Source organism: Marmota flaviventris, chromosome 16, assembly GCF_047511675.1.
Source record: "Marmota flaviventris isolate mMarFla1 chromosome 16, mMarFla1.hap1, whole genome shotgun sequence".
NCBI lineage: Eukaryota > Metazoa > Chordata > Mammalia > Rodentia > Sciuridae > Marmota > Marmota flaviventris.
In genome coordinates this window covers 25,212,442-25,227,567 of record NC_092513.1, presented here as the reverse complement: position 1 = coordinate 25,227,567, position 15,126 = coordinate 25,212,442, and the positions used below count along the sequence as shown (strand labels likewise).

At 54.6% G+C, this 15,126-nt stretch overlaps 1 protein-coding gene across 4 annotated transcripts in view; it reads left to right on the top strand.

The window, feature by feature from the left end:
* The window catches only part of Ctif (cap binding complex dependent translation initiation factor), a 269,043-nt gene that overhangs the window by 169,788 nt on the left and 84,129 nt on the right, over window positions 1–15,126 (top strand). For 3 of the 4 annotated variants that reach the window (XM_071602778.1, XM_071602776.1, XM_071602779.1), the window contains 2 exons: window positions 3,742–4,234; window positions 6,626–6,925. In XM_071602778.1, coding sequence (XP_071458879.1) covers window positions 3,742–4,234; window positions 6,626–6,925 — 793 coding nt within the window. The remainder of the gene's footprint in view (window positions 1–3,741; window positions 4,235–6,625; window positions 6,926–15,126) is intronic. The other variant, XM_071602777.1, reaches the window with a different exon arrangement.

Here is a 15,126-nt window from a genome sequence, read left to right as displayed (position 1 = left end):
CTGTGCCAGTGGAGGCCACTTGGGGAGCCAAGAATTCCTACCTCTCCCTGCAGAAAGGAGGTTTCCCACCCCCGCCCCGGTCCATGCTGAGATAGTGTCTGGCCGCCTCGTGGCGAGTTGAACCCCCATTCCTGCCCAGCAATGATGAGGAGCCCCCTTCGGGTGCCAAAGAAGGCCCATTAGGGAAGGTGGATTTCTGCTCACACTGGGCGGTGACAAAGCAGTTCCCCTCACCACCACCCCCACTGCACAATGACCAGGCAGAGCAGGATTGGAGGAGGCCAGCTAGGACAGGTTGAGTCTCATCATCGTGCCCAGTGGTCCAGGTCTCAATGGAACATTGCTGGTCATACCCCCAATCAGAAAGATCTTAATGTCGAATGGAAAAGAGACGATTAACAGAGGCCAACACCAAGCTGACAGGTTAGAATTATCCACCAAAGACGTTACAGCAGGTCATCATCAAAAACGCCCCAAAGAACACCTAGGAATCTCTTCGAAACATGAAAACTCAGGTCTTGGCAAAGAAGTAGAAGATGTCAAGAAAAACCAAATGGAAGCTTAAGAGTTCCATGAAAAATCCAACGAATGGGCACAAACAGAAAGAACCATGAACCAGAGAGGTCACAGTAGAAATCACCCAGCATTAGGGACAGAGACAAGGGACTGGAAGGGAACAAACTGAGCTCCAGGGGCCTGTGGGACCGTGACAAAAAGTCTGACATCCATGCCATTGGAATCCCCCAAACAGGAGAAAGTGAGTCTCAAGCACCACTCACAGACCTGTGACTGAAGTCCTTCCTGCGGTGCTGGCGGGAAGGTAGGAAGGCGCAACCTCTCTGGAAAACGGTGGTTTCTTTAAAAACTAGATTTGTGACCACCATAGGATCCAGCGGCGGCACTGCTGGGCGTTGATCCAAGGGAGATGCAGACTCTGTGCAGAGGACCAAACTGCTCTGCAGATGTCCTTCCTCAGGTGAATGGTTAGGCACACGGCGAAGCGTCCATCCAGGACCGCCACCGAGTAATGGAGAAATAGAAATAGAAACCCGGTCCAGGCAACAACCTGGGTGGGTCTCCAGGGAATTATGCAGAGTGAAAAAAGCCAATCCCAGAAATATCTGATTCCATTTATACAACATCCTCCACAGTATAGAAGTGGAGAAGGAATACGCGGTTGCCAAAGGCCACGGATGGGGGTGGTGGGAGCGATGGGGGCGTGGCTACGAAAGGGCACCCCGAGGGCCCCTGTGCTAGGAGTTTCTGTATCTTGGCTGTCTCGCTGTCAACGTCCTGGTTGTGACATTGTGCTATGGTTGTGGAAGATGCTACCTACCGTGAGGGGGAAGTGGGCAAGCCGTGCGTTATTTCTTACAATGCATGTGCATCTAGAATTGCCTCGCAATAAAAAGTTTAATTTCGGAAAATGAAATCATGTTCATTTAGAAAACATAAATAAAAGAAGAATCCACATCTCATCTCCCAGAGATAGCCACCATTAGCATTTTTTAGTGTATCCTTCCAGATTTTTCTATGCAGATAAGTACTTGCCTTAAAGGACCCCATACTTCCATCAGCAAGAGTGAACTATTTTGCTTCATCCTTAATTACTCCACGTTCAGTTTGGGCTGTGACAGATATCATTGTGCCTAAATCCTTATGCACATCTTTGATTACTTTATTTGGATACATTACCACTTGTGGAATAACAAGGTCCAAAGGTGGGCATGTATTAGAGGCTTTTGAAACAAATTGTCAGATTTCCCACCGAAAAATTATATTAACTTCTACCCCTGATATACAATGTGCTGTAAATTACTTTTTGGGTGGAAACTAAAAGTCACATGTCTGTCCCTCCTTTGACCATTTTAATTTATCTAAAACCATGCCACTGCCTGTAATCCCAGTGGCTCTGGAGGCTGAGACAGGATGATCACGGGTTCAACAGCCACAGCAAGGCACTAAGCAACTCAGTGAGACCCCGTCTCAATAAAATACCAATAGGGCTGGGGGTATGGCTCAGTGGTCAAGTGCCCCTGAGTTCAATCCCCAGTACCAAATAAATAAATAAATGAAGCCATGCCACCAAGTGGAAAGCTTTTCAATGGAAAATTTTTTTCATTAATTTTTTAATGAGAAAGAAAGAATGCATTTAATCCCAACCCAAGAGACCCCCAAATTTTCACAGATAAAAATTTATCAAGTGCATTGAAAGTGAGTTTTTTTAAGTAATAAGCAATCACTTGAAAGTTGGTTCATAAAGTGCATTTGCAGTAAAGGCCCCTGGTACACTAGACAGGTCACATAGGAAGTGGAGACTCATTTTGGAGAAGGTGACATCTCTCTGCCAATTTCTCACCACTGCATGACTTTTGAGGGGTGTGGCTATCTTGTTCCCCACCTGCACTGCCGGTGACTTTATGGCATGGAAAACCTGGGGGTGACATTGAGGTTGAACATGAGTGCTGGGAATGGCAGGACACAGCGTCGGGTGTGGGCCTGGAAGCCGTGAGGATGCCCACCCCAACCCCACTCACCCTTTGACTTGCTTCCGGTCCACAAATCAAAAGGTTGTCATTCATCCTGGTGCAGAGCTCAGGTTTGCCTTGCTGTTCCCTCATTGGGAAAGTGTTGTCAAAATAACTGGGAGCCTCTCTGCCCCAAACCATCGTGTTAAATGTATTCATGTGCTAGGGCTGCCAGGACCAAGTGCCACCAACTGGGTGGCTAAGACAGCAGATATGGATTTCCTCTCAGTTCTAGAGGCTGGAAGTCCCGGATCAAGGTGTCAGCCAGGCTGGTTTTCCTAAGGCCTGTCTCCCTGGCCTACAGATGCCATTTTCTCCCTGTGTCCTATGTCTGTGTGCAGCACCCTGCTGTGTGTGCAGGTTTCCTCTCACTAGCCAGGCATGGTGGAACACTCCTATAATCCCAGCTACTCCCAGAGGCTGAGGCAGGAGGATCCCAAGTTCTAGGACAGCCTCAGCAACTTAGTGAGACCTCGACTCAAATTTTTAAAATAAATAAATAAAAAGAGCTGGGGGTACAGCTCAGTGGAAAAGCAGCCCTGGGTTCAATCCCCAATACCAGGAGGAGAAGAAAATAAATCTCCTCACATTATGAGGCTATCAGTCATATTGAATGAAGACCCACTGTGACATCCTCATCTGAACTTTTTAAAAAATATTTATTTGATTTTTTATTTGTTGTAATTTGTTTGATAGTAGAATATATTTTGACGTGTTATACATACATGGAGTATGACTTCCCATTGTCACGGTCGTACATGATGACATCCTCATCTTCCCTTGATCACCTCTTTAAAGGCCCTGTCTCCAGGTGGTCACATTCTGGAGGTGGTGGATGGGGTCCACAGTTGAGGTTTTTCAGGTAACCCTGCTCCCAGAGGATACAGCAGGTGGCTGGCGACAGAAGCAGGAGGGTTCACCGTGTTTTCTACTAGATCTTTCAGATTTCGTTCCCTGTGCATGTGTATTTGTGCATCTACTAAATGAATAAAATGTGGACTTTAAGTGAAAGAGGAACTCGAATCTCTCTACGCCAGCCACCTGTCTGGCCGTTCTGTCGCAAAGCCTGGTAGGTAGGAGGTTCTCAATAATTGTTTTTTGAGAGAATGAATAATGCAGCAAGGCAGTGACTTCCTCCTCTGGTGTTCAGATGCGGGGACCCTGGCTGGCCCACCAGTGACCCCCCTCTCTGTCTTTTCCCTTCCCTTTGCAGAAGACAGCAGAGACCTCCAGGGGGGAACAAGCCCCAACAGCACGGGGACCACCAGCCGGGCAGTGCCAAACACAACAGGGATCACCAGAAATCCTACCAGGGGGGCTCAGCGGCCCCCGCCTCAGGGAGGCCTAACCACCACGGCTACAGCCAGAACCGGCGCTGGTACCAGAGCAGCATGAAGCACCCTCCAGGGGACAAGGGGGAGGCAGGAGCCCACCGTAATGCCAAAGAGACCGTGGCCATCGAGAGCCCCAAACTTGAGGACACCCCAGGGGACACCAGGAACAGTGGCCTTGAAACCCCCCGCAGCCCTGACACCCTCACCCCAACAGCTCCCGAGAGGCTGCCACCACAGCCTCCGGGGGGACCAGAGGCAGAGACCAAGCACAAAGACAGTGTCCCTCCTGAGCGCGCGGGAGAGCGGCCCAGAATCACCCTGCTCCAGTCTTCCAAAGACAGGCTGCGGCGGAGGCTAAAAGAAAAGGTACCGGTAATTGACTTTTTGTTGTTCTCTTGCACCAGGGAGGACAGCGAGAGGTAGGCGCTCTGGTAGGTGGGCTCTGGCTGGAGGAGAGGGAGCTATGTGGGGGGCCTTCTGGGTGGATGTCACTGGGCCACCACAGGGCAAGCCACGGCCAGCTCTGCAGGAACCCCTCAGCCCATCCTGGGCTCCCCGCTTTTGGTCACCCCAAAGGTGCAGCTAGCACTGGGGAGAAGCCGGAGGGACATGTGCTGGGGTGGTGGGAGGGGCACAGGAGCATTTTGGGGGGTCAGAGTCCACCATGCTAAGGAACATTTGGGGACACGTGGAACTTAAGCAATAAGACAAAAGGCTGCTTCTCCCCAGTGTGAGCCCCTCACAGGCTCGGTCCCTGCCAGGAGCCAGGCAGCATGGGAGCAGGTTGGCCTCCACCCTGCCCTCCCCCACTTCATCTCCCAGCAGCCTGCGAGGGCTCAAAGGTGCAAAGCGAGGAGGCCCAGCCTCTGCGTCACACGAGTGCCAGCCTGCACTGAATGACCTGAGGACAGGGTACCAAGCCACCAGAAAAGGAATGGGGACTTGTCAGCGGTAGCATTATGTCCCTGGTGCCCAGTCCAGCCACCACTGCCCCAGCCCCTCCACACTCACCCAGGACACAGGCGCTGTCGCCGGGGAGAGGAACCCTCGCCGAGGAAGGCTGATGGCCACAGCCATCCCCGCACAGCGGGCAGAGCCTACTGAGTCCTCCTTCTGGGACATCCCCACAGCGAGATGTACTGGGCTCCTCCTCCGGTTCCTTTTGCCCGGAAGCCAGGTCCAAGTTCCACCCTCAGGCAGAATAAGGCAGGGCGCCCTCTTCCCAAATCAGCCCTTAAAGCTGAAGTGTCACACTGTGTCCCCCCTGCCCCAAAGTGCCCAGCCCTGCTCCTCCTTCCTGTGGGGACAAGGGCCACAGGCTGAGAAGAAATCCTCCCTCATTTCCTGACTTCCCAAAGTGGGCCTCCTGGCTGAGCCTCCTAGCTGATGGCCAGCGTGTGGCTTTGCCCGGAGAGCTTCCAGGACAGCTTCTAGAGCCGTGGGGGAGGATTCTGAGTTCTCCAGAGGCCTGCCAAGCAGAGCGCAGAGCAGCACGGGGGACACCGCTTGGGCTTTAGCATCCAGGCTCAGTCCTCACCCTGCTTTGGATTGGCTGGGTGACCGTAAGCAAGTCAACCACCTCTCTGAGCCCATTTTATTCTGCAAACTAGGTATAATATGCCCCCCCCCACTTGCAAAGAGACTGTGAAGATTAAATAAGACGTGTAACGCCCCTCGTGGGTTATTCAACACGCAGACCATGGTCCCTGCCGAGGGGCCCAGGTGGTCAAGGTGGGGAGGTGCGTGAACAATGGAACAGATCAGGCACTTCTGTAGTACCCATAAATGAGTTTCAGGGACTTGTCCCAGGTGAGGCCTGTCCTCAGGAGGGTGCAGGCTCAGGTCCATGAAAAAGCGTGTCTTGAGAACAGGGCAAAAGCAGGACGGGGTATCGCTGTGTGACCCCGATCCTGCCCCTGGACTGGGTTTCACATCTCAGCAGTGAAGTCGCCTGCATTCTTGGCCACCCATCTGCTGTCCTGAGTACGTACTTTTGAGATAGCTAGATGCCATCTTCCTTCTTTCCAGCCCCTAGCCTGGTCTCAGCCAGTAAAACCTCAAAGGGCGGGAGGGGTTTTGTCCTAGCCATTTTAGTGACACTGTAGAAGGTTCCTTGGTGTGTAGCATCTGTGTGCAGAGGCCCTCAGTTCCATAGGACATAAAACCAGGGAGGATTCCACAGGGAACCCTGTGCCCAGAGAACACAACCACCCCTGGGCATTGGGAACAGAAGGGTGTGGAGGACATGGGGCCAACCCTGGGCCACCTCTCACCCCTGCAGGCATTTTGTACCCTACTCGCATTCCCAGCCTGGTCTTCTGCTCTCACCTGTTTTGTTCAGATAAGATGTGTTATCATATTCCTTCTTTTTGAACCCCTCGGGGCTGAGGATATAGCTCAGTTGGTAAAATGCTTGCCTCGCATGCACAAGGTCCTGCGTTCAATCCCCAGCACCACAGAAAATAAATAAATAGATCCCATTAAATCCTTTCTGATAGGCAGACAGACAGACAGACAAAACCCCAATGTATATGAGAATCCTAGGTAGGAACTAGAACTTGCAATGTCAACTAGGGTGTCACCAAGGCCCAGAAAAACATCAGCAAAGAGCATTTGGGGCATGCGGGCCCTTGGTGGGTAAGCGTTCCCAAAGGACCTCAAGTCCTTCTTCTGGGGTGACAGCCCGCACTCCCTCAGGCCACCCGCGCCCCGCAGAAACCTCTGCTGCGCTCAGCCACGCTCGGTTTCCTCCCACATGCCCAGGATGAAGTGGCCGTGGAGACCACCAGCCCCCAGCAGAACAAGATGGACAAGCTGATCGAGATCCTGAACAGCATGCGGAACAACAGCAGCGACGTGGACGCCAAGCTCACCACCTTCATGGAGGAGGCCCAGAACTCCACCAACTCCGAGGAGATGCTGGGCGAGATCGTGAGGACCATCTACCAGAAGGCCGTGTCAGACCGCAGCTTCGCCTTCACGGCTGCCAAGCTCTGTGACAAGATGGCCCTCTTCATGGTGGAAGGGACCAAGTTCCGCAGCCTGCTCCTCAACATGCTCCAGGTAACCCGACACCAGCAGCTGCCACCCCATGCCCCCTGCCCCTCCGCGCCGTGGGTTATTACTAGAGAGGAGGCTGCAAGTTCTGACCACACTTGAACTTGTCCCAAGTTCCTTCCTCCATTGCCTGATTAATTATAGAAAATCAGAAGGCAGTCAGGGGCGAGGGATGAGCGGCCGGGTTTGTGTGTGTTTGTATGAGTGCTCCATGGTTACAAAGGACCAATATAATTTTATAGGTGCTTTTTGTTCAACCAGCATTTCCCGCTTTCTATTTTCATGATAAGAGAGACGGCGGCTGGCTCTGTGCTTTGACCTCTGCACGTCTGAGCAGACGTGAACTTGCCGTGGACCTCTCTCCTCTCCCCAGGGTCAGCCTCTCAGAGCGTGGTGGCTGTGCAGTTGTTATAGCTGGGACTGAGATGGGTTTGAGCAGAGCCTTGGGGGGGACAGGACGCAGATGGCCTGTCTGCTGACGCACGGCAGGTCCTGGGCTGAGGGAAAGCATGGCAGCCCAAGACTGCTTCGTCCTTGGTGCATTCCCACTCGATATCCCTTCAGCTTAGCTCCAGTCCTGCTCACTCCTGCCTCCGTGGAGACCAGGTCCAGCCATGATCATGGCAGTGCATGTGTGGTGGATGTGGCCTTGTGCACTTAGACTGAACCCTGTACCACTTTGTCTCACATCTATCTGCTCTTTCATTGTGGGTGGCCGTAGGTGAACTGGTGACATTGGGGATAAATGGCAGGTATCTTGGCATTGTGGCCTCACTGGGGCCATCCTTGGAGATTGGGCTGGGCAGAAGCCATCTCTCCTGCTACTTTGTATTTTAGAGATTAGTTGAGATACAAATCAAGCTGCTGGTTCAAATAAAGTCAAACAGTCACCTAGACATTGCACAGCCCAAGAGACCACACGCAGGTCATTGGTCACTCGGGTGACCACAGATCGACCATCTAAACTGCCATTCATCTGGGAGTCCAAGGGACTCCATTCACAGCTGCGCCTGGTGTAAACAAGGTAGCACGTCCACCTTCGCCTCAGCCACCTGATTTATGATTTGCCGACTTTTCGCTAAAAGCAAGAGGAGGTCACTGCTTTCTATCCACCTGCGGCCTGCCGAGCCCCACGCCTGCTGTCCGTCCTTTCTCTCCCGAGTGCCCCGGGCACTGTAACCTGAGCCTCCCTGGCCAGCCTGGGCTCCTCTGTCCAGCTCCAGGGCTGATCAGGTTCCCATTCCTGGATCGCCCGCGCTCCCCTGGTGATGAATTCCCGCATTACCTGAGGGATTTGCACATTGGGCATGTTCCTCGCAGGCCGGAATGTCCTGGGAGAGTGTGGAGGGTGACAGGCAGAGAGGCCTGTCGCCATGTACCACCAGGCACGGGGGAGCCGTGGACAAGCTCGGCCTTGCACTCGGCTTGGGGATTATTTTTTTTTTTCAAACAAGGGCCAGGGTGAAGCAAGAGTTCTAGACCATGGCGGCCAACTCCAAGTAACCCAGCCACCTCAGCGGCAGACAGTCCCAGGGCACAGGGTACCCAGGGACGCTGGCTGGCTGCAGAGGCTGCCCAAGATCAGGCATCTGTTTTAGCCACCCACGGTAAAGTGGCCTTGCCCCTAGATGTCCAGCAGAGCATCAATCCTGTGACTTCTCAGCCACCAAAGGGGCTCTGTGACCCCTGCACCCACTTCCCTGTGAGTCACAAAATCCGCTCATTGGCTCAGGAGGGCTCCGGGGGGGTCCCAGCAGGAAAGGCGCCTGTCAAGCTGAGTTTCACTCATTGACGTCCCATCCGCATCCCCTGGCTAACAGGTTCTCGTAGGGTCACTGTGCTGGGTGTTCCCTGGGTGGGAAACGCACTGACCTGACGACAGGGGACCAGCCCAGACCTGGCTGAGGCTGACAGTCGGCAGTGGGAGCCCAGCCTTGCAGTCGCCCCTCGGGGTGCACCTTGTGGTCTGGCCCTGCTGGGTGCTAGAGATAATCAGGCCACCAGAGGAGCACAAGTGACCCATCTGGGCCTTTCCCTTTCACACATCCCCAGGCCTGGCCGCTGGATGAAGCAGTCCTTAGCACACACACCTCTACACACCCCAGTTCTTACCAACTGCTTCACCCCACATTGTAACTCTGTGATAGGTCTGTCATGAGTGACATGTGACAGAGGCCTACCCTACTGATGCCACCTTGTGTCTGGGGCAGAGGTGAACCAGTAACTCCCACATTCTGCTCCTGCCACCCTGCCGCCAGGCTGAACCTCCAGCTATATCCGAAGGGACACCTTCCCCACTCCTGCCCCTGCCACCAACTAAAATTCACTGCCCCTCGCATCCCAGATACCCGGCCCTTTGCCAGGGTGACTCATACTCACACTTTAGGTGGCACTTGGGCACCGATCACCAGGGATCCTGCTGTAACCCCCTGACTCTGGGCTCCTATCACCAGAGCCACCTGACTAGCCTAAGTGTCTTCCTGTGCCAGGCAGAGGATTCGGTGGGCAGTGCCCAAAGGCAGCTCTGTCCTCTAGAGGTGTGCCATGGGGAGCGACGGGGACTCCTCCTGGGAAGCCCAGGAGCACGGCGATGCAGGGTCCCTGCTGTCATTGCCCACCTCCCAGCTCAGGAAGGCAGGGACCCCCTCTGCTCCTTTCTCTCTGTGTCCTGGTGCTGGCAGGCCTTGGTGGCCATGGGGAAATGGGTGTCAGAAGAGGAAGAAGCTTACCCCTCTCTTCTCCCAGGCCATTGGCCCATGGACAGCTGTGGTCCTGGCTAGAAGGGAACCCCTGGAGGCAGACACGACCCCCATTCTGAGCTCCAGAGCTTGTTCTCACCGTGTGACAATAGCCGTGGGCCTGGATGGAGTGTGCGGGGCTCATCCCACAGGCCACCACTCACCCCTTCACCACCCACAACCCAGCTTTCCCGCAAGCTACAGAGGAGTCCTGAGGGGTGTGACCAGAGGCTTCACCTAGGCCACCTCTGGGTTGCTGTCTTGGGAGGCCGCTGTCTGTGCTGCGCCCTGACTACACGGCCCATCCGCAGGGAGCCCAGCTGTCTGATTGGTCCTGCAGCCCAGGATGCGGCAGTGTGGAGCAGGCCTTCCGGGCAGCATAGTTCAGGGTCACTCACCACCCAGACCAGAGAGGCCCAAGAAGAGCAAGGCTCAGCACCCACCTGCGTCCCTCCTGACACCCGCGGGAGGGCCTCTCATCTGCTTCCGTTGTGTTTCTGCCGCACCTGGTTGGGTAACTCTCCTGGCAGAGAGAGGGAGACCTGGGCCCAGCGCCCTGCCCTCCCCTTCCCCGTGGGGTCTATGCTCAGCTCCAGCCACGCAAGGCCCACTTGGCTCTGCGTCTCTAGCCAGGCCCTGGTTCTGTTCTGCAGCCTCTGAGATGCTCCTCCTGTGGCCAGGTTGGCGGCCACGTCTCTGCCCAAGTTCTGAGACGCAGCTTAGTGTGCTGGCTGCAAAGGGGCCAGGCTGTGAAGTGCCCCTGAGCTCTGCTCCCAGCAGCTGTCTTTGTCCCCAGGCCTTCCTGGCCGCCTGCTCTTGCTGCCTGGCCTTCAGTGGTGGGAGCTGGCAACACAGGAGGGAGAGAGGCCACTTCTTTTGTTATTCTTCAGCAGAGGTCCGAGGGACGTCAAGCTGGGGTGCAGCCCCCACAGAGTAGGGAATGGGGTATAGGGAGAAGTCAAAGGTGCTTCGATTCTTCCCAGCCAAATCCTCTCAGGGAACTTAGAACCACTGCCCTCATGAGCCGTGACAGTGCAGTGGACCCCAAGGTCTCAGTGGACCCCTATCACCAATCCCACAGCTCAAAATCAGTCTTGGAAATTTGTTAAAATGCAGATTCCGATGCAATGTATATGTGGCAGGGCCTGAGAGTCTGCATTTCTAATAAGTTCGCAGGTGATGCTGGTGAAGCTGGTCCAGGGACCACACTTGGAAGCAGCAAGGCATTGGGACTGGTAGTTTGTAGGTAATGGGTCAGCTTCACAGATGGGTAAACTGAGGCACAATCTCTTGTCGGTGTGACTGTCCACAGTGGGGAATCCAGCCTAAGAATACTGCAAGATGACTGGTGCTGGGTCATCTTTAGGTCTGTGGGTTCTCAGGTGCTCTCCATTAGAAAACGAGGAGAGCTATTAAAACAAGCTGGCCCAGGGGTCCTACCTGACATTGAACTACATTCTCAGGGACGGGACCCCAGGGCATCCTTTCATAAAGAATCCCTCAGGTGATTCTAGGTGCAGCCAAGGTTGAGTGGCACCACTAGGGAGTTGGCCCAGAGACACCGGGACTCTCCGTCGTTGTCACTTATGGACCAGCCGGATCTGCCCAGCACACCGTAAACCAGTCACAATCTGTCAGAGAGAGAACAGGAGACCTTAGCTGCTGACACAGGGCCTCCTCCTGCTCCATGCCGTCCTCCTGAGACTCCTCCCCAAGACAGTAAGAGCCGCCTCTTTTCCCCTGCGGCCTCCATCTCTTGCCCTCCTCGGCTTCCCCTGGTCTATTCTTTCTTGGCCTCATATTGGTTGGATTGAACAGTACGTGTTTTAGAAAAGGCCTCACTTTCACCCACCTTGCCAGGCTGGGCCAGAGGCAGTGCCACCCAGTAAGGCTGGAGAAGAGATCAGCTCCCTAGCTTGGCCCACCTGGCCCCACCCGGTCGCACCAAGGCCCCCCACCTCACTATTGCAGAGGTTCCGCGCATTGACTGTTTCCAACTTCCAGGAGAACGTGGCTGCCCAGGGCAGAAGCCATCAGATATCCCCCTGGATCCTCTTGGAGGAAGGAGGAGGGCTCCGATTTCAGGGAGAAGTGAAGAATGAGTGTGCCTCTTTTTATGGGACCTTTGGAATGACAGGAATTGGAGGCCTGAGCCCCCTCCGCCCAGCACTGCCCCGTCACCGCCCCAGGCCTGCGGTTCCGTGGGTTCAGGGAGTGCTCCTTTGCTGAGATATGCTTGTGTAGTGCAAGTTCAAGCCTTCCTCTGTTGAAATGTGTGTGCCCTGTTTAGCCAAGAGGTGTCTGCATCTGAGCTATGCAGAGCGAAGTATTATTAGAGCAGGCATCAGTGTGTCTGTAACTGAACCCAGCCCTCCCTAGCAACCGTTGCCAACAACACATCTAACAGAAGGATGCGATACCTTTTTTTTTTTTTAATTTTTTTATTTGTTCTTTTTAGTTATACATGACACTAGAATGCATTTGGACATATCATACACACATGGGGTATAAGTTCCCATTTTGGTGGCTGGATATGATGTGGAGTTACACTGGTATGATTTCTTTTTTTAAGAGGAAAAAAAAAAAAAAAACTTCATCTTCACCAAGTCGTGAACACAGCAGGGCTGTTGTGAAAAGACAACGCAAAAAATCAGAATCTGGCCTGTGACCAGATTTCAAAATAGATTGCTTTCCACCAGTACCTTTGAGCAGACGACCTCTTAAAAAGCTGACCTCAAGCTGGAGAAACAGACAGACTGATCTTAGAGTTTCTGGCTAAGTCACCATTGAGCATGGGGCTTGGAGATTTCGATACAGAGAAGCTCAATGGGGTGGCAACTCTGTGGGGGTCTCTGGAAATGATTTTAGATCCAGGAGGGACACGTGGATTTTCTGGCCTGACTGCCCTTAATAGTAAATCAGAATATCGTCTCAAGTCCTGAGGGCGTATCTTACCTTAGCTGCCTGTGTCCACCCGACTCCCACCATGTCTCCCACACACTGCCCCCTTTCCTGGTCCCATGTTTGCAGGCTCAGGTAGAGGAACTGGGCTATTCCTCTAACTCTATTTGTAAGGAGAAAACATCCTCTCTCAAGGTTTTTGCAAAATCAAAAGGCATTCCCCTGTTGCAGAGTTCTGGAGTTCCTGAACTGGAGTTGCTGATAGTTCGTCTTCCGCGGAGAATGGGAAGAGAGGGACTGGCATTGATTCCTGGGGTTCCAGGCAGCTCTGAGTTGTAGGCTCCTGGAAGGCAGGAATCCTGGCTCAGTTACCTCCTGCCCCAGCTCCTCCCATCACAGCTGGTACCTAGAAGATGCTCAGTAAAGGCCTCAGTGATGGAAGAGGGTGAGGGAATCCTGGAGGAGGAGCATTTTCCTCCGTCAGTGAAGGTGGGTCCCAGCAGGAAGGCTTCCCTCTGTTGACAGATGAGAGAAGTGGTTCAGTGAGGTCCCAAGGCTCAACCAAAGTCAAGAGGCTGACCGGTCTTCTGGCTCCCATGTTACTCCCCAAATAGAGTGCAGGGTCAGAACCTTGGACAAATCAGGAATCCGTCCCATGAAGCCATCTGGGGGGCTTCAGAATCCACCCTGTAGAATCATCCCCTGGGATCCCAGCCGTCCCAGAGACTTGGGCTTTCTGGGCCTCCGGAAGGCCCCGGGGCCTGAGAGAACACCGCTGCCCATGGGCCGTGGCCCAGATCTCCTCCTCACACCCTCTCCCTCCGCTCAGACCTCCTCCTGGCTCCCGCACACCCCCACTGAGCTGGTGTGCATGCCAGGCATGGAGACTAATGTCCGTGTTGGCCCGGCCGGGCATACCCAGGGTGGAAGCGCATTGTTCTGGGCATTCCAAAGCCCACGTAAAAGACCCGGCTGTCTCCACGCGTTTCCCTCCCGGGCTGCGAAGCCAGGGGGCACGGAGTGGGGGGCTAGCAGGCGGCACACACCCTTCCCACGGGGAGGTCACGAAGGGTCATTCCAAAGCCCCCGAAAAGTCTCCTTTTTCTCAAAATAGCTGGCATCGGAGCACCCCATGAGTCATCTGTGCCCATGCCAAAGGCCATGTCAAGGGACACCAGTCATCCCATGAGCTTGAACCTCTGCGGGGCCTGTCAGGCTGTGCCGGGGCAGGGAGAGCCCATGCCCGGTTGGTGCCCGTTTGGTGCCCTTGTTTTCAACCTCTGCAGGAGCCACAGCAGGAGGTGCCGTGTGCCTCTTGGCCAGGCATGTGGTGGACACTTGCTTTGGATTGAGGGAATTCTCAGTTTCCTTCATTTCCTCCTCATAACCCATATTGAGCACCTGCAGTATACCTTGGGCTGTGGATGGCCCTGTGAAGTGTCATCTCCATTAATTTGCCCAACGCTCTGCTCCTCTTATCTCAGTGGGGGCCGGTGGGGGCACTAGCCAAGGCTTAGGCAGCCGAGTCAAGGACCCACTCGGATGTCTCAAAGGTCTATGTGGACACAACCTCTCTGACTGTTCAATAGGGAGGTGGCTCTGGGGACAAGGTGGCTTCTGAAGGTGCTAAGGCTCCCTCTGGAGCTTGAGAGTGAGTGCTCAGAGGGACAGAGGTGACAAGGACTTGAACCTGCCAGTGCATTTTGTCTTTTGAGTCAGAATAAGCAGAGGAAATAACCACCGACCCTTGGTCTGTCCTGGGGGAGTCTGGACAGAAGCCTGCTGGGCGTCCTGGCCTTGGGTGGGTGTGGGTGGCACAGGACCACCACTCTCGGCCCCAAGGAGACCAGTGAGCTTTTCTGCAAAGCCCAGAGCTCCGCCTGTGCCTCTGGCTGCCCCATCTTCTCCGGCCCCACAGGGCCCCCGACTCTCTGTGCGCATTGAACGCACACCACAGGTTTTCGTGGGTCTCAGGGGCAGCTTCCCACAGTCCACAGAGAAGCTAGAGGCCCAGGGACCGCGGGACCCTAGGACAAAGTGACTGCTTCCGGTGAAAAGTGGCCACTGTCTGTGTTGTCAGGTGTGTGGCTCTGGGGTGGGAAGGGGGTCAGTAAGACGTGCATGCAGCTTCACGAGTCGGCCAGCTGGGCCTCTGGGACACCCAGGTGGGGTGGCTTCCTGGACTCTCAGCCCTCCAGGCAGGATGTCTAGCCCTGAGGTAGCAAAGCCAAGGCCCTGGGAACCTGGCAGGGGCAGTGATGACCCTGATCTTCAGCACTCACTCATTCCCCGTTCATCGTTTGGTTTTTGCAGTGCTGGGGGTGGAACCCGGGGCCTCGCACGTGTGCTGGGCAAGCGCTCCTCCACCGAGCCACACCCGGCCCTGAACTGAGCATTTAAAACACACCTCTGCACCCAGCTCTATCCTGGAGAGGACCCCTGGGCTGTGGTCAACCGAATCAGCTGACGTGCCACGGCCCCCAGCCTGAAGGGAGCCCACCCGACATTGCTGCCCCAGGAGTGTGGCGCCCCACCCCAGCAGGGAGGCTGGGGGAAGAACAAGCCCTG